The sequence below is a fragment of the Typopeltis vanoorti genome, chromosome 4, assembly GCF_054136105.1.
Source record: "Typopeltis vanoorti isolate ZY-2024b chromosome 4, IOZ_Tvanoo_1.0, whole genome shotgun sequence".
In the NCBI taxonomy this organism is placed as follows: Eukaryota; Metazoa; Arthropoda; class Arachnida; order Uropygi; family Thelyphonidae; genus Typopeltis; species Typopeltis vanoorti.
Window position 1 is genome coordinate 47,850,758 of NC_143552.1, and position 25,249 is coordinate 47,876,006.

General features: G+C 37.4%; 1 protein-coding gene across 1 annotated transcript in view; it reads left to right on the forward strand.

The window, feature by feature from the left end:
• The first annotated feature begins 2,931 nt into the window (after positions 1–2,931).
• abs (ATP-dependent RNA helicase abstrakt) overlaps positions 2,932–25,249 on the forward strand; it is a 222,580-nt gene continuing 200,262 nt past the window's right edge. The window contains exons 1-2 of the mRNA XM_090391777.1: positions 2,932–3,183; positions 18,818–18,904. Of these exons, the coding sequence (XP_090247903.1) occupies positions 3,133–3,183; positions 18,818–18,904 (138 nt within the window). The 5' untranslated portion in view covers positions 2,932–3,132. The remainder of the gene's footprint in view (positions 3,184–18,817; positions 18,905–25,249) is intronic.

Below are 25,249 nucleotides of genomic sequence, written 5' to 3' on the forward strand. Positions count from 1 at the left end.
TATTCGACATTCATACAGTATCTATCATACCTCGCCTTAAACTCATTCACTGTCACAGCATCCACCACAGACTCAGGGAGCGCATTCCACTCATTCACTACTCTAAAAGTAAAGAACCCAGCTCTAACACCTTTACTAACCACACTTTTGCCCAGTTTCCATGGATGTCCCCTAGTCCTCCCACAACCAGCCCTGTTCTCAAAAATATCTTCTGAATTAATTTTATAGAAACCCTTCAGTAATTTGAATGTCTCAATCATATCTCCCCTCCTCCGCCTATCAACCAATTTTTGCAACCCACAAATCCTCAACCTGTTCTCATACGGTTCATTCCACAGACCTGCTATCATCTTGGTCACTCGCCTCTGGATCCTCTCCACCTCCTCCCCATCAAGAAGAAACCTAGGTGACCAAATCTGAGCACAGTAGTCGAGATGAGGTCTTATCAAGGCTCGATACAGAGGAACAATAACCTGCTTGTCTCTGCTTGTCAACGTATTCTTCAGCAACCAAGTGATTTGATGAGCTGATTTGGCCACTTTTGCAATGTGTCCCCTAAATTTCAATTCCTTATCCACCAACACTCCTAAATCTCGTGCCTCATCAATTTCCTGGAGCACGGTTCCACCAATGCAGTAAACTGCCTCCCATCTTTTCACCCTAAAATGCATAACCTTACATTTTGCCACATTAAATTGACATCCAATCTCCCTAGCCCAGACCTCCAATCTATCCAAATCATCCTGCAAAATTTTGACGTCATCTGCATTCACTATTGCCCTACCCAACTTCGCATCATCCGCAAACAAATGAACTGTTCCTCTCAGATCCTTTCCTATATCATTTATGAACAAATTAAACAGCAGTGGTCCAAGAACAGATCCTTGTGGTACACCACTAGTCACAGGCCGTCTAGTGGACTCTACTCCTGAGTAAACCACTCTCTGATATCTCTCCATCAACCACCCTCCTATCCATCTCACCAACCCTATGTCCATTCCCATATGCTGCAATTTACTGATTAGAATTCCATGTGGTATCCTGTCAAAGGCCTTAGCAAGGTCCAGCAGAATCACTGTAAACCCATTACCCTTATCCAGTTCAGCCGTCACTGTGTTATAATACGTGAGCAAGTTACTGAGGCATGACCTACCCTTCACAAAACCATGCTGTCCCCGATACAGTATCCCATTTTCTTCTATCCAATCTTGTATTTTCCTCTTGACTATTTTCTCTAAGACCTTGATAATGATTCCTGTTATGCTGATTGGCCGGTAATTTTCAACAGCAGCCTTGGAACCACCTTTGTGCAGTGGAACTATTTTCCCCTCTTTCCACCCCCTTGGGACTGACCCAGTCCTGAGGCTCAAATTAAACATAACGGTCAAGGGCACTGACAATTCTTTGGCCGCTTCACGTACGACACGAGCTGGTATACCATCCAATCCCACAGATGTATTGACATTGAGGTTCTGTAATAGACTAGTTACCTCTACCTCATTCATCACAATTCCAGTATAAGCTGTTGGTTCCTCCATTTCCGCAAAGCTACCACCTGGATGATATACTCTTGCAAAGTGCTCGCTCAGTAATTCCACAACATCGACTGATTCAGTTACCTCCCTACCCTCAGCATTTTTTAAGATCATTCTACCATGAGCATTTTTCCTTTTACTTGCAACATATTGAAAAAACTGTTTGGGATTCTCTTTAGCCTGCATGGCCAATTTCCTTTCGTAATCTGCTTTTGCTTTTCTTACCACCCTTGTTACCATCCTGGCCTGAGCTTTATACTGTTCATGCACCTGATGGTCACCCTTCTCCTTAAATTCCCTCCACAATTGTTTCTTTTTTTGCAGCTCAAGCTTAATAGTGTTATTCATCCATTTAACCCCTACCTGATTTATTATTCGGACTCTTGGTATACAGTCAACCATTGCCTCCTGCAAACAGTTCTTAACCACCTCCCATGCACCATCAACATCCAGCCCTTGCAGTTTTACATGCCATGGCATTGAGCCAAGCACACACCTAAGCTTGTCATACTTACCAGCCCGGTAATTCCACATATACCCTGTCTTAATTGTAAATTCGACTCCTTTAGCCACCTCCCAAGTCATGACCTTATGGTCACTCTCACCAATTGGTGGCAACATGGTCATGTTCGTTACAGCTACATTCTCAGTTGCAATTACTAGGTCCAGCACTCTCTGCCCCCTGGTATTTTCCAATACATGTTGCCGTAGATAGTTGTCCCTTAATAACTGCATAAAATCCAATTCCTTCCTCCCATGTGCCCTCTCCTCTTTCCAGTCAATGTTACCATAATTGAAATCACCCATAATAATTACCCTCCTTCCATTCATTTCTTCTATTTGCTTATGCATACTATTCCCACCATCCACTCCATCACCCGGTCTATAGCAGCACCCAATTGTATATTTTGTTCTGCGAGATTGTATCTCACACCAAACAGCCTCAAATGTGCTTTTTTCCCCATCCTGCAGTTCAACTTCTATACTCCTTGGCTGAAGCTCATCAGCTATCATCAATAACACTCCTCCCCCCTTTTTATTCACCCTGTCACTCCTGAACACGCTATACCCATCGCATTCAATCCCACTAGCTTTATCATCTTCTGTCAGCCATGTTTCACTAATACCGACAACCTGTGGCCTGGAAGTGCCAACCATGGCCAAAAACTCTTCCTTCTTGTTCCTAATACTCCTGGCATTAGTGTACATGAATTGCAGAAGCCCATTTGTCCCATCCCTACTTTGATTCTTTATACTAATTATCCCATTCTGATTTGTTGTCCGTCGTAATATAGTAATAATATTAATATTATTATAGTAATATAGTAATAATATAAGCAATTTGTTAATTACTTGTAACTTAGTAGATGGCGGTGTAGTAAAAATAAGTAAAGGAAGAATTAAGAATGTCGGTAATGATGTTATTGAATTGTTAAGAATTTTGTATTTATATAAAATGTAACATATTGACGATTGGCATCGGTGTGTATATTTTTCCGCATGTGCTATTTCATTTTTCAATATGGTGGACGTCCCATCTGATCGTGAATGATTCTATGGTGATATAACTGAATTTTTAATCCTCTTATGCGCTCGAATGGCAGCTGATCTTCAGAATCAAGCTGTACCTTCGTCTCGGACATTAAAGGTAAAACTATATTCTTTAATTGTGAGTTTTCTATAACAAGAATATACTTAAAGACCAATTTTGTATTTATTTCACAGGGGCTTATTTCTAGTGAGCACAGGAGTGGTGAACCAGACGTACCAGATGCTGTGCCTTACGTTATATGATATATATCTATTACATTAAATGCATTGTAGATTGGTCCGTCCTCCCCTTTCTCTTGCTCCTTATCCCAATGCTATTAGATTATTTGAGAGCTAGGGATGTATCTTTCCTGTCTTGCTGAACTATCTTCTTCACAGCCTGCCTTCTCTCCCAGGTATTTGCTTCACCGAAGTAGACTACCCTTCCACAAAGCCTAGTCAGTATGGAGAGATTAGACCAAAACCTCCTCAAATGATTATGATAAGTATAAGGAGGCCATAGAGCCCAAGGCCACAATGAGCATATAAAAATCACAAATGTGACTATCACGACCATATAACAGACCAGACTTAAACTCTTTGGGGAGGTCTGCTCTTAATGAGAAATTTATGAGACTTATATAAGATGCATGGGTTGCATTTAAATGGAGTTGGTGTACGGAGACCTGAAAGAGTGTTGATGAATGATGTGGAAGTGGATGTACAGACTCAGGGAAACCAGATTTATTAAGGGGGGGGGGAAGAAGATATGCAGACTTTAGGGGGGGCAGTTAAGTGTATGAATGAGTATATTATGCCCGAGCGAGTACGATGGACAACAAATCAGAATGGGATAGTTAGTATAAGGCATCAAAGTAGGGATGGGACAAATGGGCTTTTGCAATTCCTGTACACTAATGCCAGGAGTATTAGGAACAAGAAGGAAGAGTTTTTGGCCATGGTTGGCACTTCCAGGCTACAGGTTGTCGGTATTAGTGAAACATGGCTGACAGAAGATGATAAAGCTAGTGGGATTGAATGCGACGGGTATAGCGTGTTCAGGAGTGACAGGGTGAATAAAAAGGGGGGAGGAATATTATTGATGATAGCTGATGATCTTCAGCCAAGGAGTATAGAAGTTGAACTGCATGATGGGGAAAAAAGCACATTTGAGGCTGTTTGGTGTGAGATAGAATCCAGCAGAACAAAATATACAATTGGGTGCTGCTATAGACCGGGTGATGGAGTGGATGGTGGGGATAGTATGCATAAGCAAATGGAAGAAATGAGTGGAAGGAGGGTAATTATTATGGGTGATTTCAATTATGGTAACATTGACTGGAAAGAGGAGAGGGCACATGGGAGGAAGGAATTGGATTTTATGCGGTTATTAAGGGACAACTATCTACGGTAACATGTATTGGAAAATACCAGAGGGCAGAGAGTGCTGGACCTAGTAATTGCAACCGAGAATGTGGCTGTAACGAACATGATCATGTTGCCACCAATTGGTGAGAGTGACCATAAGGTCATGACTTGGGAGGTGGCTAAAGGAGTCGAATTTACAATTAAGACAGGGTACATGTGGAATTACCGGGCTGGTAAGTATGACAAGCTTAGGTGTGTGCTTGGCTCAATGCCATGGCATGTAAAACTGCAAGGGCTGGATGTTGATAGTGCATGGGAGGTGGTTAAGAACTGTTTGCAGGAGGCAATGGTTGACTGTATACCAAGAGTCCGAATAATAAATTAAGTAGGGGTTAAATGGATGAATAACACTATTAAGCTTGAGCTGCAAAAAAAAGAAACAATTGTGGAGGGAATTTAAAGAGAAGGGTGACCATCAGGTGCAGGAACAGTATAAAGCTCAGCCCAGGATGGTAACAAGGGTGGTAAGAAAAGCAAAAGCAGAATACGAAAGGAAATTGGCCACGCAGGCTAAAGAGAATCCCAAACAGTTTTTTCAATATGTTGCATGTAAAAGGAAAAATGCTCATGGTAGAATGATCTTAAAAAATGCTGAGGGCAGGGAGGTAACCGAATCAGTCGATATTGTGGAATTACTGAGCGAGCACTTTGCAAGAGTATATCATCCAGGTGGTGACTTTGCAGGAATGGAAGAACCAACAGCTTATACTGGAATTGTGATGAATGAAGTAGAGGTAACTAGTCTATTACAGAACCTCAATGTCAGTACATCTGTTGGATTGGATGGTATACCAGCTCGTGTCGTAAGTGAAGCAGCCAAAGAATTGTCAGTGCCCTTGAACCATTTTGTTCAATTTGAGCCTCAGGACTGGGTCAGTCCCAAGGGGGTGGAAAGAGGGGAAAATAGTTCCACTGCACAAAGGTGGTTCCAAGGCTGCTGTTGAAAATTACCGGCCAATCAGCATAACAGGAATCATTATCAAGGTCTTAGAGAAAATAGTCAAGAGGAAAATACAAGATTGGATAGAAGAAAATGGGATACCGTATCGGGGACAGCATGGTTTTGTGAAGGGTAGGTCATGCCTCAGTAACTTGCTCACGTATTATAACACAGTGACGGCTGAACTGGATAAGGGTAATGGGTTTACAGTGATTCTACTGGACCTTGCTAAGGCCTTTGACAGGATACCACATGGAATTCTAATCAGTAAATTGCAGCATATGGGAATGGACATAGGGTTGGTGAGATGGATAGGAGGGTGGTTGACGGAGAGATATCAGAGAGTGGTTTACTCAGGAGTAGAGTCCACAAGACGGCCTGTGACTAGTGGTGTGCCACAAGGATCTGTTCTTGGACCACTGCTGTTTAAATTGTTCATAAATGATATAGGAAAGGATCTGAGAGGAACAGTTCATTTGTTTGCGGATGATGCGAAGTTGGGTAGGGCAATTGTGAGTGCACAGGATGTCAAAATTTTGCAGGATGATTTGGATAGATTGGAGGTGTGGGCTAAGGAGAATGGATGTCAGTTTAATGTGGCAAAATGTAAGGTTATGCATTTTGGGGTGAAAAGATTGGCGGCAATTTACTGCATTGGTGGAACTGTGCCCCAGGAAATTGATGAGGCACGAGATTTAGGAGTGTTGGTGGATAAGGAATCGAAATTTAGGGGACACATTGCAAAAGTGGCCAAATCAGCTCATCAAATCACTTGGTTGCTGAAGAATACGTTGACAAGCAGGTTATTGTTCCTCTGTATCGAGCCTTGATAAGACCCCATCTAGACTACTGTGCTCAGATTTGGTCACCTAGGTTTCTTCTTGATGGGGAGGAGGTGGAGAGGATCCAGAGGCGAGTGACCAAGATGATAGCAGGTCTGTGGAATGAACCGTATGAGAACAGGTTGAGGATTTGTGGGTTGCAAAAATTGGTTTATAGGCGGAGGAGGGGAGATATGATTGAGACATTCAAATTACTGAAGGGTTTCTATAAAATTAATTCAGAAGATATTTTTGAGAACAGGGCTAGTTGTGGAGGACTAGGGGACATCCATGGAAACTGGGCAAAAGAGTGGTTAGTAAAGGTGTTAGAGCTGGGTTCTTTACTTTTAGAGTAGTGAATGAGTGGAATGCGGTCCCTGAGTCTGTGGTGGATGCTGTGACAGTGAATGAGTTTAAGGCGAGGTATGATAGATACTGTATGAATGTCAAATAGTTGTGATGAATATGATTTGGGGCCTCCCTCGATGAGTCTAATGACTCCCTGGAGTTGCCCGTAATAATAGTAATAAAATTTGAGAAACACTACATGCAGACTAAGTACATAAAATAAAATCATCACTTAGATCTAGAGGTCTAATAGAATTAATAACAGAAAATGATATGGCTGTACCTACAACTGTATGTCATTATTAGGACAAGCAAGATTAGAAGAATTATGGTTGGAAGCAGCAAAGATAAAATGGGACATCATTGGGTTGAGTGAAACTCGGAGATTTGGTGAAAATAGTATCTGTCTAAAGAATGGGCATATACTCTTATAGTTGTGGTGACATTCCAAGTTCTAGAGAGGGATTGGCCTAATTAACTGCTCCATAAAAGATAAAATATGAGAAATAAAATATCTCATAAACAGGATTGCAGAACTCTACCTTAAAATAAACAGACATTATAAATTTAGAATTGTACAAGTTTATCACCAACCTCAGACCACACAGAGGAAGAAATAGATGCATTTTATGAAACACTAGACCAACTGACTAACTGGTAAATAGCAGTGATACAATCTTGATGGAGGACTTCAGTGGTAAAGTAGATGTAAGAGATAGCAGCAGAATAGAGGATAGAGGAATGAAAATGGAGAAAGATTGACAGAATTTGCTGATGGTAGAGATCTTTATGTAATGAATATGTTCTTCAAAAAAAAAAAAAAAAAAGAATTGGACATGGCAAAGTTCAAATAGAGAGGTCTTTAATGAAATAGATTATATTTTAGCTGACACAAAATATATTGTGCAAGATACAGATGTTATAAATAGTTTCAGCACAGGTAGTGATAACAGATTAGTCAGATCAAAAATTGCCATTAAAAAAATGGGAAAGACAGAAATTGATCAAAAGTAAAAGTCCCTCTATTAATTTACCAAATCTGAAAAAAAAAAAGTGCTTTTCCAGAAAGAGATGGGATTTTATGATATTGATATGAATGAAGACCTGGATAAAACTATCAAATAATAACTGAGTCCCTACTAAATAATGCCAAAGAGATTGATGGAATTAACCAGAAGATGGTTGAAAGAAAATTGTATGATGAAACCCTACATCTTTTCAGAAAGAGAAGAGAAATGAAAAGAGATCTAGACATGAGAAGTATATTAGAATTCTTGGAACTATGTAAGACATTAAGAAAAAGAATGAACACAAGAAATTTAGTAACTTCAGAACAAGGAAAATTACAATAGAATATGGAATGTTTAAAAGGAGTGAGAAAAGAGTTATCCATAGGACAAAATAAATTAATAACCCTTAAGAATGAAAATGGAGTACTAATTAAAGACAAAGAACAGATCATAAGAAGAATAGAATCCTTTTATGCCAAATTATATGCTAATTCCCAAAACTTATACCAATATGGTGTAAGAAATGAAAGAAGAAGAAATATGCCTTGATGTTTTAAAAGAAGGAGTTTGGTATGCAATGTGTAGTATGAGTAATAGCAAGACATCAGTTGAATAAGAGTTACTAATATAAGTCCTGAAAGCAGGTTGTGTATCAGTCATGACTATGCAAAGTTAAATTTATACATCATGCCTAAGACAGAGGAGCATTGGTACAATGCTATCCTTACGTTGGCCTGGTTGACCAAGTGGTTAGCGTATCCACTCTCCAGCCAAAAGGCTGCAGGTTCAAATCCCGCCGTGGACATGGATGTTTGTGATTGTCTGTGAAAATAGTGGTGGTCGGCAGCAGATGGTGCTGGTGTAGATGAAGGTAGTTGAGGTTAATAGAGCGGTGGAGACAGAGTTGTAGAGCAGGTGCCCTGCCTCGATGAGTCTTTGGACTTGCTGGAGGTGTTATGTAATAATAATAATTATTATTATAGTTTTTAAAAAGGGAGACAGAGAGGATATTAAAAATTATTACTCTGTTGGTCTCCTTTTAACAATGTAAAATTTTTACCAAAATCATTAACATATATTTAGCACATCAGAATATAAAACAGACTAGATTTTTGCCACTTCTAGAACAAGCAGGATTCAGAAAAAAGTACACATCATTGATCATACCAGTGGTGGTGGTCGGCGGTAGATGGTGTTAGTGTAGTTGCAGTCAGTTGGTGGATTGAGTGGTGGAGACAGAGTTGTAGATGAGTGCGCCTTTGATAAGTCTTTGGACTTCCTAGAGGTGTCAAATAATAATAATAATAATATATATGTAATAAGACAAATAATTGAAAAGACAAATGAATATGAAAAACCCGTAGGTATGCCGTTCATTAATTTTGAAAAGGCATTTGATTCAATCTCAACATTAGCTATTTTAGATGCCCTTAAAAATCAAGGAATTGAAAAAAACTTACATTGATATACTTAGTTATTTATATAAAAATTCAGCTGCATCTTTAAAATCATGAACAGATATATAATTTCCTATAAAAAAAAAAAAATAAATAAATAAAGTTAGACAGGGAGATGCCATTTCATCTAAATTACAGCAGCAGACCTAGAAAAAAATTTTTAAAAATCTGGATTGAAAAAATAGAGGAATTATGGTAAATTGGGAAAGAACTAAAACACCTACGATTTGCTGATGATATTATTCTTTTAGGAAATTTCTCAGTTGAAGAAGTTGTTGAAGAACTTCAACAAATGATCACTGAATTGAATGCAGAAAGTTAAAAGAAAGGATTAAATACAAACAAAGACAGAACAAAAATAATGTATAATAAATGCATTACCAAAAAAAAAAAAAAAAACAGTACAAATGGAACACCAGGAAATTGATATGTTGGAAGTTTTTTCCCACTTGGTTAGACTATAATAAATTTAGTTTAATCCTTTATCCAAGTGTAAGCAAATAAAGTTTGCGCCTTCCAATGCAAACAAAGTTTGCGTTGGAAGACGCAAAAAAAACTTCCAATATCTTTCTCAAAATCCAGAGTAATTTAATAATAAGGTGGTACACCTTTTAGCAACTCGTATAGGTAAACATGACTTCTCCATTGCTTCTGCCTTAGTATAGTTTGCCCACAGATTAGAGACCCTTTGACACTTCTGCACATGTTACAAAAAGGAGAATCCATTTTGATAATAGGGTAATCAATCCGTATTGCGGGATGAGTTGTTTATTATTATACGTCAGAAAATTAACTTCTGTTTTATGATTATTGTAGTTAACTATGTTGCTCGTATAACAGTTGGAAAATTTTACCTATAAAGCACGTGATTTCGCATGTTGGTGACCGATTCGTAAGTCCTTCATTTCTTTCTCCCCTTCAGCATGAATCGACTATTTTTGGCAAGTTTCGAAGTAGAGATCTCAAAAGCGTGGGCACACTATATCACCACTTCTGGGTCTGGCTCTCACTGATGAGACTTCAATAAAGGTCGAAACCGGTGTGAGTTATGGCCCTTCCCTTAATGCATAGCATTATACATGTCTGCAAGGAGATGTGCTTTGCATTATGGGAGATACCGAGACAAGGAGTGATGAGAGCTTGGTCCACCTTTACCACGAGTTGCCTCAGTCCTGAAGATACTTCAGGCGCAAACTTTGTTTGCTTACACTTGGATAAAGGATTAAACTAAATTTATTAAAGGGAATTGATATAGTAACCTCCTATATTTACCTAGGACAAAAGATCACAGTAGAGGGTGACTGTATAGAAGAAATATGTAGAATTCAACTTAATTGGATAGCATTTGGAAAACATCAGGAAGCACTCCAAGGAAACATACCAATTTATCTTAAAAGATAGATTGGTATGTTTGAACAGTTTTATACTTTTATACTTGGAAGTGAAACATGGACAAAAAAAAATCAATCAAGTTGAGGGTTACCTAGAGGAAAATGGAAAGATCGTTACTCAGTATTACCATTCTAGATAGAAAACGCAATACTTGGGTCAGTGTACAGACTAGGGTGAGAGACATTATTATTATTAAGAGAGACCTCCAGGGAGTCAGGGACTCATCAAGGGAGGCCACATACTACGCCACCAGCTATCATACTCATTCTTGAAATCATTCACACTGCTCACAACATCCAACGGCAATCCATTCCAATCACTCACCACCCTGTGCGAGAAAAATCTAGCCTTTACTCCCTTCTTAGCGGCATTCATTCTTAGCTGCCAAAAATGGCCACTTGTCCTTTCCCCTTCCCCCATAAATTGAAAAATTCCATCAATTGAAATCCTGTATGACCCTCAGAAGTTTGTAAGTCTCAATCATCAACCCTTTCTCCTATTTGCCAGTACCTGCGGTCTACAAATTCTCAATTCTTCACAATGAGTATTCAACAATTCTGATATTTTTAACACCCTCCTTTGCACTCTCTCTCTCCAGTATATCAGAATCACAACAGGAGACAAGAGCTGCACACAGTAGTTCAAGTGAGGTCTTATCAAGGCCTTATAAAGAGGTAAAAATGACATCCTTATCTTTACATGTGAATGTTAGTTTCAGCATTGCAATTATCTTTTGAGTTGTATTTACAATCTTTGCTATCTGGTCCCCTGAACTTCAACTTCCTATCTACTAACACTCCAAGATCCCAAGCCTCATCAGTTTCTTCTAGCATAACCCTATCAATATAATATGGCATTGGATATCTAATCATGCTGAAGTGAATGACTTTACATTTACTGACAAATTAACTGACTACCATTTTCCCATGCCCATAATTCCAGCCTACTTAAATTATTCTGCAAGTACTGCATATCAGCAGCACTCCTGATTACGTTTCCTATCTTTACATCATCAGCAAATAGCTGTATGTCACTTGTCAAATCCTTCCCAATATCCTTAATGTACAGATTGAATAACAGTGGACCAAGCACTGATCCTTGTGGCACACTACTTGTTACTTGTTATAACAGTCATTAGAAGATTCAAATGGCAATGGACAGTTCATATTGCAAGAAGAAGTAACACTCAAAAATTGACGTAGTTGATATCAGAATGGTATCCTGAAGATGGAAAGAGCACTACAAGAAGACCAAAGAGACAGTGGGATGATGAGGTAAAAAGAGATGACAGGAACTCAGTGGCATAAAAAGGCACAAGATAGGAATGAATGGAAGACTTTGCCCAGCAGTGGACAAAAAATGGCTGATGATGATTATTTAAAAGATTATACTTAACACGTTCGCTGCCAACTACGAGTATACTCGTAGTGGGTAAACCTGCTTCACAAGCCAGCTACGAGTATACTCGTATGACGCTTACCGCCGGGAACGAGATTATTGTAGTGACCTTGAAGAAGTGAAAATGCTTGGCTTGTGGGGCTAGCATGAAAACTGTGTATTCTCATAGACCGTATATGCTCTGTACAAGCCAACTACGAGTATACTCGTAGGACGCTTACCTCCGGTAACGAGATTATCGTACTGACCTTGAAGAAGTGAAATTGCTCGGCGTAGGGGAACAGACTAAGCCGAAGTAGCGTGGCAGCGAACGTGTTAAACAAATTAAAATTGTGTGTGTTATTTATTCATTGAATATAATATATCAAAAATGGTAATATTATTAGATCTTAAGAAGTTCAAATTTCTATTTGATTGTTAGCATGCCCAAAAAGGAAACCTGATGTGTGAAGGTGTACTGATTTTATATATATACACATACACTAGGGGGGGGGCAGATCCCCCCCTTCCGAGTTCTGGACTGGTAGGCCAGTTCTTGAATTCTGATGACTCGAATTTTGAAGACTCAAAAGGGGATGTTCTCCCCCCCGGCACCCCCTTCCGGGTTCCAGACTGGTAGGCTGGTTCTCCTTGAATTCTGATGACTCAAAATTTGAAAACTCGAAAAGGGGGATTTTCCCCCTGGCGCCCAACCCCCCGAGTTCTGGACTGGTAGGCTAGTTCTTGAATTTTGAAGACTCGACACTCAGGGTAGACCCTGAGTTTCAAAACGTTTCAAATAACTTGACAAAAAACATGACACAGTTTGGAAATATCTGTTTTGAAATGTATGTGTATTCTTCTTTAAGGCAGAAGTCTGAGAAGAATTAAATAGGAATGTGGATGATTGTTGCTATTGATGAAAACTTTGTATTAATTTGTACCTGCATGGTCAACATTGAGTTCAAATCCTCACTGAATGAAGAAACTCAGGTGTATGAAGGAGCTATTAGAGCTGTTGCACAAACTGAATAAGAATTCAATTCAGCTAAAAGAGTCTTCAGTTGAACTGGCTATATAATTTGAGTCTCAGAACAGGAAAAATTCTGCAGGAATGGAAAGAATGTGTGATAATCCCATTGCACAAGGCTGGTGCAAAGACTGATGTATCCAACTGTTGACCCATCAGTATCTCAGGAGTGGTGGTGAAGATTTTGGAAAAATTGGTTAGGACTTGCATTCAGAAATGGATTGACAGAGAATCTCTACTTTACAATGAGCATCGTGGGTTTACTAAGGGAATGTCATGTTTTGCATTCTATAATAATGTTACCATTGAACTAGACAAGGGAGAATGGATGTACCATGATACTTTTGAATTTTGCTAAGGCTTCTTTGACAGAATACAGCATGGAAGACTGTTGCAGAAATTGGATAATATGGGTTTGGGTTACAGAATATTAGTATGGATCAGAGAATGGCTGATTGGCATATCAAGAAGTGGTATATGGGAGATGTAAGTCTTTAACATTTAAGGTAACCAGTGGTGTACTGCAAGGATCAGTCCTTGGTCCACTGATATTGGGAAGGATTTGACAGGTGACATACAGCTAATTTGCTGATGATGCAAAAATAGATAGGGTAATCAGGAATTCTGCTGATACACCATACTTGCGGAATGATTTGAACAGGGTGGAATTGTGAGCACATGAAAATGGAGTCAGTAAATGCAGTGTCATACATGATTGGCATGATTAGATATCTAATGTCGTATTATATTGATGGGATTACACTAAAAGAAACTGATCTGGCTGGGGATCTTGGAGTGTTAGTAGATAGCAAGTTGAAGTTCAGGGGCCATGTAGCAAAGATTGCAAATACAACTCAAAAGACAATTATAATGCTGAAATGAATTTCAATTTTTGATTATATAATTATATTGATTATTTGATTATATTCATTTCCTAATCGAAATTACGAAATGAATTTTGTAATTTCGATTATATCAAAATGATGTCATTTTGCTTCTTTGCAAGGCCTTGATAAGACCTCACTTGGACTACTCAGTTCTGATCACCTGGTTTCTGTTGTGATTCTGATACAGTGGAGAGAGTGTTAAAAATGATATCAGGATTGTGGAATACTCATTATCAGATTGAGAATTTGTAGACTGCAGACACAAACAAACAGGAGAAAGGGGGGGGGGGGATGTTACAATTGAGACTTACAAACTTCTGAATGGGTCATACAGAATTTCAGTTGATGGAATTTTTCATTTTATGGAGATTGGGGAAAGGACTAGAGGGCATCCTTGAAAGCTGAGAATTAATTACGCTAAGAAGGTGTGAGGGCTAGATTTTTCTTTCATAAAGTGATGCATGATTGGAATGGATTGTCATTTGATGTTGTGTATGCAAGCAGCGTGAATGAATTCAAGAATAAGTATGACATCTGGTGCGTGTAGTGTGTGGCCTCCCTCAGTGAGTCCCTGACTCCCTGGATTGTCTCTCTTAATAATAATAATAATATTTTCTACTACTGTTCTGTGACTACTTATTTTGTTTAACAATCTTTTTAAACTTTTTCATTAGTCTCCATAACATTTGGCCACCTTTTAGGCATTTATTTTCTATGTTCTTACTGAAGTAGACCCATAACTTTTGTTTAGCTACTTTTACATGTAGCTTAGCTCTCTTACATTTTTCTCTATATTCTTGTATGGTGTTTGCTGACTTATTTATTAGGAACTTTCAGTATGCTCTCTTGTTTTTCCTGAACTGCCTCTTTAGCTTTAGCTTCTTGTGTCCATCATAGTTTTTTTTATTCTTCTCTCCTTGCAAAAAACTTCACCACGTGTCCTGTAGATGAATCAGTCAGTTTTCTTCGGAGTTTGCCACTAAGACACCAAGTTTTGGTTCTTATTTTCAAACTGTTTAATTTTTTCTTGACTCATATATACTTAGAATTCATTAAATCTGGCTTTGCATCCTCATATCTTCAATATGATGTATGAACTCTATTATAGAATTCACATAAACTATTCCTGAAGACATTCTCTTGAAAACTTATTTTAAAAACATTGAAATATGAGCCAATAAAGCTTGTTTACGTTTGCATGTGTTCAACTGTTATTTACATTTTGTATATCTGAAGTGTTTCTTTAAACAGTTTCAAAGTGAAAAGTAGATTTTTTGAATAGAGAGAGATGTGACAGCAGGCTGCTTTGCTCAAGTGGATGGTAATGCATGAACAGTGAATGTGTTCCAAGCAGGATATGATATGTATTATGGCAGAATGAAATAAAATGAAAAAAATCATTAACATAAAATTTTTGTCTATATTTCATAGGCATTCTCACTTTGAAATGATTGAAGCAAAAAAATGTGCATGCCACACACACATACACAATAGAAAATTCAACAGTGCAACATCATTGATCCAAAAGGGCAACAATCTTTAATTAATACCATGGTCCAAATTTTATTTATTTATTCGTATGGAGTTCCCTCCCTTTTCTCCCCGTCCCTATTGGGGCGAGTTGAGCCCCCTCAAGGGGGGGGAGGTTAAGTATTTATGGCTGTAGATCCATGTGTGTTCACGGGGCCGGTTTGCCTGCTTGTGGGATGAAAAATCCCAGATAAACTGGGGGGGGGGTAACCCTGCTGTCCATGCCCAAGACCGGCTAACTTGGCTATGACTGAAGAAGATCCTTAAACTCCTCACGTCGGCGACGGGAATCGAACCTAGGACCCTCCTTCCCCAGGCATATGGTTGCGAAGTGCAAAGCCACTAGGCTAACCGTGCGGACATAGTCCAAATAGTGCAATGCAAATAAAAAATGATAAAAATAAACAGAACAAAAATAATTACAGATAAAAAATAAATAAAACTTATGGATCTGTAGAGAGTTTTGGCTAGCTAGTTTTGTGAATATATGTAGGCCAGAAATCACACACAGCAATTTTTCAAGTCATTAGGGAACAGCTGATGTAAATTAAAAAGAAATATTGGTTCTTGATGGAGGCCTAAGTAGTCAAGTAGGAAATGAATTCCACATGCAGAGAAATATTCAAATAAATCTGGGGAGGAAAGGTTGCTTGTTTTGTGGTTTGTTGGCATAAGGACAAGGCATTAATGCACCATTACAAGGTTACTGCAGTGCATGAGATAAGGGGAGGGAAGAGAAGGACAGTGCTATTAATAATAATAATACTACCCATCATGACCATCATCATGCTACAACATCGAAATATGTATAATTTTACAAAAAAAGTGCACAAAACAGGAAAGTATCAGTTATGTTAATTGTTGGTAGTGATTCTTTTATTAGTCAAGAGCAAAACAGGATATATGAAATAACAGGTGACCACCACTTAGTATTGAGAAGATAAAAATGAGAATCTTATTGAAAAGAAAAAATTTGTTCAAATTTTGAAAAGAACAAAAGTTGTTGAAAAACTGTTGACCTGGATATACAGTGTTGTAGGAATTTGGAAACAAGAACCATTAACTTCAGATTGACTAACAAATGAAGAAAATATTGTCTTGCCCAGGAAAGCATTTGGTGAAGTTGTTTGTAGAGATATAAAAATAACTCCATGGTGGACATAGAAAGTTAAAGAACAATCCCAAAAAAGAGTAAATCAAATAAAAAGTTGTTGGCTAGTAAGTCGCAGATGCTTTTAGAGAATTCAGATAAGAAATATAAGAGAGCTGAATTACATGTAAATGCAGCTTAACAAGTAATGGGAAACTTTGAAAAGAAAATAGAAGATAAATATCAGGAAGTTGTTTTATTTTATTTTATTTTATTTTTCAGACAGGTTGTAATATTGCATTATTTAAGCACTTTTTTTATTACTTTCCACACACTTCTTATTTATATCTTTCCCATCCAGCAGCTAATACCGTGAGACTGAATCAAGTATTGTTTTCAGTTGGTCATACTTTCCTACTTCATAGTTCAGCATATAACCTTTTTCTGAATAGAACATTCATATACGTAGCTATTTCTGAGGTCAGGACAGCACAATCACTGTCGCAGACTGGCTTTGGAAAAGTCATAGTCATGTCTTCAACTGAAATCTCATGGCACTTCATGTTAGACTTCATTATAGTGTCAGAGATGGGGGGGGAAAACCAGAGATCCAACAACTCAAAACATTCTACACAGCCTACATCAAATTGTTTTCCATTATAGTCCTTAATTCAGTACCATGATAGCTTGGTAACAGACAAGTCACCCATGAGAATTACTTGTTTAGCACCAATCAGGTTAATGTGGCAATGCATTTCATTGTCACCAGCAATCTGATCCACTTGACCTGTAACAACACTACATATTTGATCTTGCTAGCTTCTACCTCATGTCTGATAGCTCCAAATTCACTGCAATATTAGGAACAGGTTTCCATGTAGCAGTCATGTCTATCCTAAACAGACTGAAATCATCCAATAACATTAGCAGCGCAGCATGCCTGCCCTTCCTAGATACTGTGCTCTTTACACTAAATTGCAATTAGTATATCTAGAAGCTAGGTCTTGCTAATGTCCAGTATGAGGCTAGAACATATTCACTGAGGGTAACAAACTCTGCCCCTTTCTTCCTGATACTCTTACCATTGCTGTATGGACATATTAAGTTACCTCTAGGCTTTTGTTGTACTCAACTCTGTAGCCTACATGACCCAATTGGACAACTTGCAGATTTCTATTTCTACTTAATGCCTCACTTATGCAGATAACTTTACACATACACAAGTCCAAACTAAATGAGCACACAAGAATCTTTTCATCATAATCAACTCGATGATTATGCACTTTCTTATCATTAACAGTTGCACATAGCATAGTTTCTCTCTTATACTTAGATTCTCACCATTCCTCCCAAGTTGGGAGATACTCTCTGTATTAGGTTTCATACCAGTATATAATTTTACCAGACCCCTGATGCCAAATCCATTCAAGTACAGGCCATCCCACTTACATAAATCCATTCCACTCTCAAACTCCACTCCACACATCTAGAAACTTTGAACTATTCCTTCTACACCGCCCACATTGAAAAAAAAATTGAGAGAAATCTCATCCTATATGGTAATTTCTGCATTATCAACGGTAAGGAAAGTCAATTCAGATTCTCTGTGAAAAAAAAAAAAAAAAAGGCAGGACTGTTTAGATAGCACTGAAGGTGAGTAGATTATCCTTATCTCATGGACAAACAGCATAAAAATCTGTGTAAGCTGCTGTTTGTAAAAGATCTTATAGGTTGGATGTTTGAGCATTGTAAGATTTGTCCAATAAGTGAGGAATGGAGTGCAAGGTGTACAATGGAGTGATCAGCAGAACTATGGGTAAGGTTACTGATCAGTAAGAGAAGTTCATGCATTCCTATGATCTTCTGGTGAAAGATCATAGGAGTGCATGTGATACACCGTTTCTGGTATAGCAAGAGGTGTTTTGCCTTGTTCATTTATGCTAGATATGAAAGAGATGAATTATACCAGAGGATTTTCATTTTTATTTGTTGCACCAGTTCCACCTGGGTCGGAAAGATGGAAGCACTGATGAATAGATGTTATATCTGTCAGCTTGCATGGGGACCAGAGTGCAGGATGGCCATTTGTACAGGAGACTTTCCTTCATTTGTCTCTTTGAAAATTGAGATTTGGATTTAGTGATGGGGTGTTTTTGCATTTGTTGTGTACTTGGCTAAGAATGAGTGAGTGATTGATGGTGAGCAGTGAGTGTGTAGACATGATCAGTATGCTGATAGTAAGTGAATTTAAATAAAAGTGATGTTCATTGAGTAAACTAAATGAATCTCCTTAGCCTATAATTAGTTTGGACTCTATGGAGGCAATTCATTAATAATAGTAAATATAATGCTTTTTGTGTCAAATGGTATGATTATTTTTTGTGTATAGCTTAAAAGTTTTTTAATTTTAAATAATATGATCACTTCAACTTCAATTCCTAGCGGTATAGGCAAGATGAAAAGGAAAGTAGCAGTGATAGTGATGATTATGTGCCCTATGTACCTTTAAAAGAGAGAAGAAAACAACAGGTTAGTATTATAATATACTGTTGAAACGAAATATGAGTGTTCTTAAAAAAGTGCATTATAACAAAAACTCATGATTTATTTCAGCAGCATATAACATTTGCTTATATATGTATAAATTAATAATTGGTGGCTGTACTCTTCTCCATTCCATATAGCTGTGGTCTGTAAATGTTCTTCATTTGGCCATATGACCCCTGACACCATAACTTCTAGAGTACACAACCAGCTTCTTGGCTCCACTTCATATTAAAAAAATTAAATTAATAAATAAAAAATAGCAGTCCTAGATATCTCATTCACAATTATTAATAGATTTATCATTTTATGTTTGTATTTTGTTTACATTGAAATATATCTGTTAACCACAGATTCTTCTTCTTCCTTTACGCATTTCCTTTAAATCTCTAAAAGATTTATCAATTGCCTTGTAGTTTGTTGTAAACTTTTCTGTTTTGTCCATACCAGCAAGACAGCTGGTATCAGAATTTCAGAACATAAGATTACAACTAGTTCCATTAATGTGACTGCTTGTTGACGATGTCATAGACATCTGTCACAAAATTTATTCAGGAAAAAAAAGTCATTTCAAAGAAGTAGATAAGATTTTGAAAGGTTTGTGGAAAAGGCATCTGTGATCTGCTCTGGTCTTGAAGAACAATCCCCCATATAAGAAACTATTTGTGAGAGATCCATTCTTAAAACTTCAGTCCAGTGGTAAGCATCAGTTACTAACTAGGTAGATTTTTTAGGACTACTTTTTTTCCCTTTTGTCAGGAAATAATGATGAGGCTAATTACTTTGATGAATAATTGGAAGTTGTTATACGTTGTTATATCTTTACTAAAAATTACCTATATGAGTAAGAAATAATAAGAAACCAGTTGTGATTTATTTTGATATAGCATTTTACAACTCTGATTAAATTTCACTAGTCTTTGTTTGGTGATGATGATGACAAATATTTAAGCTCTCAAAATGCAAACTTCTAAACATGAAACATTGCATTATAGATAAAAAGCTCTTCTTTCATCTCTTAAGCACATTTTGGTTATATAAGCATCCCCCCCATTTCTTTCTCTCTTGAAGGCTTCCCAATGCCCAAATTCCTCCATGTGGGGTAATTATTTGTGAACATTTCTCAGTGACAGTGCTGGCTCTGCTCTTTTCATTCTTCCTCTTTTTCTATACCTCCTGTACTCTTTATTCTGCTTCTCCTAAGTCTTTTTTCAGTCCACCATCACTAGGATCCAATGTTTTGCTGCTGTGTTTGCCATGCAGTGTGATCTGCAGCCATCTGGAAATGGGAATCCTGGTAGTCTTGCATTACTTGCAAAACTACCAGGGTAATGCAAGATTTACATTGCCCCTGCTTTAACAAGACAGGCAGTCCTGGATGGCATGGCCAGGGTCATGTTGCTGGTGAGTGTGCCTGCAAGGGTCATGTTGCTAGTGAGTGTGCCTGCAAGGGTCAGTGGTGTTGCAGTAAGTCTCCTTTCTCATGGTCTGTGGATAGGGCTCAAGGTTTGCTGCATTGCTGGTATAGCATCTAAGGTAATTCTGACATTCCACATTTGAGTGCATTTATTGTTTGCTGGATAGTGGGCATCAATGTGTGTGGCTCTAAACCAAAAAATTCCTTTGGGAGTGAATCCTTCACCCTCAAATTTTCACCCACAAGGCCCCAACTAAGTGCAGATACCTCAGATAAATCATTTGATAACAGAAATAAGAAACAAGACATTTGACATACACATAAATGTACTCGTATTTTGTATCATTCATGCAACTGATGAAAGTCAATAAGGAAAATGACACCCTTCTTTATTCAAAAAAGTTTACAACTGACAGGAGCTCCCAAAATGGTTAAAAACTATGTTTTTTGTTGATATTCTTGTTGAAACATCACATTTAGCAACACTCAGAAAACTACTAAGAGCATCATCAGCGGCAGGACAATGCTATTTTAGTAATACCTCATAAAACACTTGTGTGATATCAGAAAAGGATCTCCTTGATATTCCAGATATATATGTTCAAAGCTTAAAGATCAAGGAGTGACAGGTATGAGGTTCATCCTGATATGTAGGGATGGTCACTTGGTTTTGAGGAAGAATAACATTCTTACTTTTGACACACCTAAACCTCCAACATTAATAAAAGGAGGATGTCTCAGTCCTCCTGTTTGACTCTACATCCCTAATCCCCTAATCTACTAGATTGCTTTAAATGTCAGAAATGTGTGCATACCCAAACTGTCTGTCACTTACCATCTCTGCCTGATGTGGTAATAAAGAGCACGATAGTAAATGTAACAGTAATTCTTGCTCTGTAAATACCAAAAATAGGATGAATAAGAGATACAAAAGATAAAAACTGAATAAACTATCTCATATTAAGATGGAAAGATGAAGTTAGCTATCCTAAAATCTTATTGAGAAGCTGGTAGTTAAGAAAATATCAAAAGTGATACAACCCCCATGTCTATTCCACTGCTTATAACTTTAGCATACCTGAAATTTATGAACATGGGTGTGTCTCTCTGGAGCTCATTAATCACCAAACCTTATTATGGTCTCACTCCTAAAATAATCCTGCTGAATGAGATTTTGCTTGTCAATAAAATTATAGCAAGAGTATCATTGAAAGAAAATCCACCAGACATCTCCACAGAAAAATGGATATTTCTGCATCTGCCAAATGAAATTGCTAGCACTTATCCTCAGCCTGCCAGCACTTGAACCAATATATCAGATGATATATTAAATATTTTTGAAGAGGAAGAGATGGACACTGGGTTTCTATACTTCCCAAAATCAGGTTGACACACACAAGTCATACAAGGTAAGCCCTCAGTCTTTTAGAAATCTGATGTCTACAAAACTAAAAGAACAGGGAAATTCTTATAGTGGAACTATTGTGGATTATGCCAGAGAATATCAATGATATCGAGGTTCTTTGGCAGGTGATGTATGTACATCGATCTGTTTCTGTCTTCATTAGACATATTTAAAACTCAGTGATGTGAGATAAATGAAGGAAGACAAGGATGCAGGGATGCTTCAGTAGGAGCATCAGAGTCAAAAGACTTGAGTGATGAGGTAGTTGGTTGGTTTGGATTTATGGCTGAAGCACTCATGCTATGAGCCAGTGTATTATGTCTATTAATTGCACATGTTCTAATGGTTGGAATGAAAAACCCTGCCACTTCTGTATGAGACACTTAACTTACCTTCACTTGAAAACCTCTGATCAAGGTTCTTTGCATCATATATGAGATTCAAACCTGGGTCTTTCTAACCAGAAGTGATGAGGTAGGGAATTGTGAGAAGGAAAAGAGGGCCAGGGGAATGCTGGTGCTTATACACCAGTGCAAGAAGTATTAGGAACTAGTATGCACAGTTTGTAGTCTTAATACAGTTAGTCATTCTGAAGATCATAGTGGTCAGCAAATTGGTTAATGGAAAACATGATGATTATAGAACTTTTTTTTTTTTGAAAAGACAGAAAAGATAAGAGGCAGGTAGAGTATTACTGATGATTTCAGAAGAGTGGTATCCTCTTCCTGTATAACTTGAAGAAAGTGGTCATTATAATGTCTTTAGGCTATTTGGTGTGGGGTAGCACAAATTTCAGATATTTAGTGGGGTATTGCTACAAGTCAGTAAATATGAAGTGAGTTGAATCTGAAATGTTTAGACAGATGAGACTGGTGAGCGACAAGAGTGTAATAATAAAATGGGTGACTAAGTATGGAAGCATTGACTGAAAGCAAGAAATAATGTGTAAGGAGATTGAATTCCTTGAACGTAGAGATAGCTACCTTATGCAGCTTGTAGTTGAAGCAACACATGGGACACAAGTGTTGGATTTAGTAACATTGTTTCACAGGGATAACTGAAGAAAATGGTAGCATCATCCCAACATGATGCTACCGTTGGTAAGAGTGATCGTTTGACCAGGGCCGGCTCTACCGACGGTGCAACACTGTTGCATGGGACGACAAGTTTTTTTGGGGATGGTGGCAAAATTGGCCTAAACTATACAAAAAATAAATCATAAAAAAGTCATTTATTCCTTCTCTGTTGAAACCAGACTTCAGGATGTCATTAGTTAAATTTTTAAATAATGAAACTTCATTGTACTGTATTTTTTTTTTAAATCATAATCATTTAAAATAATGTAGTATTATGCTGCGTTTAATATCGCCCTGTCATTGTTAATATCAGATGATGTGACAATAGCAGAACACCATCTATCTTGCATTTATTTCAATTCCATTGTTGGCTGTGAGTTGACCTTAGGGTAAATCTCATTTAACCAATGAGATCAAACGATCATCATGAGATAATTGGTTAAGAGTAAGCCATTTAAAGATATCTTCCTCTTCAAAAAAAAACAATAAGTGATGAACTTGAAATGAACATTGATCAAGCAAGATGGAATCCCTCTTTAAGTGATGCCGAAAGACTGGAAATCGTAATGAAAGGTCTGCCAGTGAGAACAAAAAGTGATTTCGTTTTTCCATGCAGCTCTAATGGTTGAAAATTTTCATTAAATCATTACTCTAGGGAATTAAGCAATGGAGAACATATTAATTGGTCATGGTTAGCGTATTCTAAAGAAAAAATTCTATATATCTGTTTCTGTTGTAAGTTGTTTTCCAGTAATAAAATTTCACTTCACTGCTGACGGATATAATGATTGGAGGAATTTATATCTGTATCTAAATGAACACGGAAAATGTAAAAATCACTTGGAGTCCCATATGAAGTGGATTATGTTGTTGTCTAGGCTTAAATTAGAACAAACTGATTGATTCAATTCAACAAAAATTGTTAAATGCAGAGGCTCGGCACTGGAGGAGCATACAAGAACACCTAATTGCCATTGTTAAATTTTTAGTTCAACAATGTTTGCCCTTTCGGAGAACATCTGATAAATTGTATGTTCATAATAACGGCAATTTTTTGAAGCTTGTTGAATTAATTGCCAGATTCAATAATGCTATGTCTGAACATTTACTGAGAGTATGTCGTGGTTCGGCTCAACATTATCTTGGGAAAAAACATTTAAAATGAATTGATTTCTCTCCTCTCTAAGGCCATAAAAAAAAATAATTTCAATGTTGCAGAATGCTAAATGTTACAGCATAGTTGCAGATTGTACTCCTGACGTGAGTCATATTGAACAATTAATACTAATTGTAAGATTTGTTAATATGGATCCAGGTGATATCACTATCCATGAGCACTTTGTTGGTTTCATTCCTGTAGAAGCCACTACAGGCTCAGTTGTAACTGAATGTATTCTTAAAAAATTGTCAGATATGAATATTCCAATCACAAACATGCATAGCCTTATGACAATGGATCAGACATGAAAGAAAAACATTCAGGAGTTCAACAACGCATTAGGGATTTGAACTCGAGAGGTTTTTTTTTATACCTTGCTCTTCTCATTCTCTGAACTTAGTTGTCAATGAAGCTGCTATGTCATATAGTGAAGGGATTTCATTTTTTGAAACAGTTCAGAAATTGTATTTTTCTCAGCATCAACACTGCTTTGGAAAATTCTTAAAAAACATATTGCAACTTTAACTCACAAGCCACTAAGTACCACCTGCTGAGAACCTATAATCGAAGCCGTTCATCCTTTATATTGAAGAATTGTATGATGCTTTGATAGAAATTTGATGATGAATCAGTGGACAAAATGGTGAGACACGAAGCTGAAACTCTTGCCCTTGAGTTCAAAGATTTTAAATATTTATGTTGTTTGGTTATATGGCACTATGTTTTAAATGAAATTAATGTTGCTAGTAAAATATTGCAAAGCATAAAATGGAATTGTCTACTGCCATATCTACTTTAAGAAATGTTCTCCAAAGCCTTGAGAATATCAGAAATGATGAATCATTTCAAAATTTTCTTGTAGATGCTACAACATTAGCTGAAAAAGTTGAAGCTGATCCTAATTTGAAGCCAACGTTTGTAAGTACTAGAGTGCATCAGCAGAAAAAAACAACATGATTATGAAGCCAAAGATGAGTCTATTTCTGATCCCAAAACTAAATTTAAAATTGAGTTTTTCTTTCTTATTATTGATGTAGTAACAAACTCTATCCACAAAAGATTTGGGCAATTGGAATACCACAGTTCACATTTTTTGTTTTTATATAATATCCCTAAATAAATTTGAGGTGACAAATGAGATTTCAAACAAATGCAAAATTCCATGAAGTATTATAGCTCATCAAGAAAATAGAGACATTGATGCCATTGAGTTATTTGATGAATTGAGAGTAATTTCCCACTTCATACCAGAAAATACACTGCCAGTTGAAGT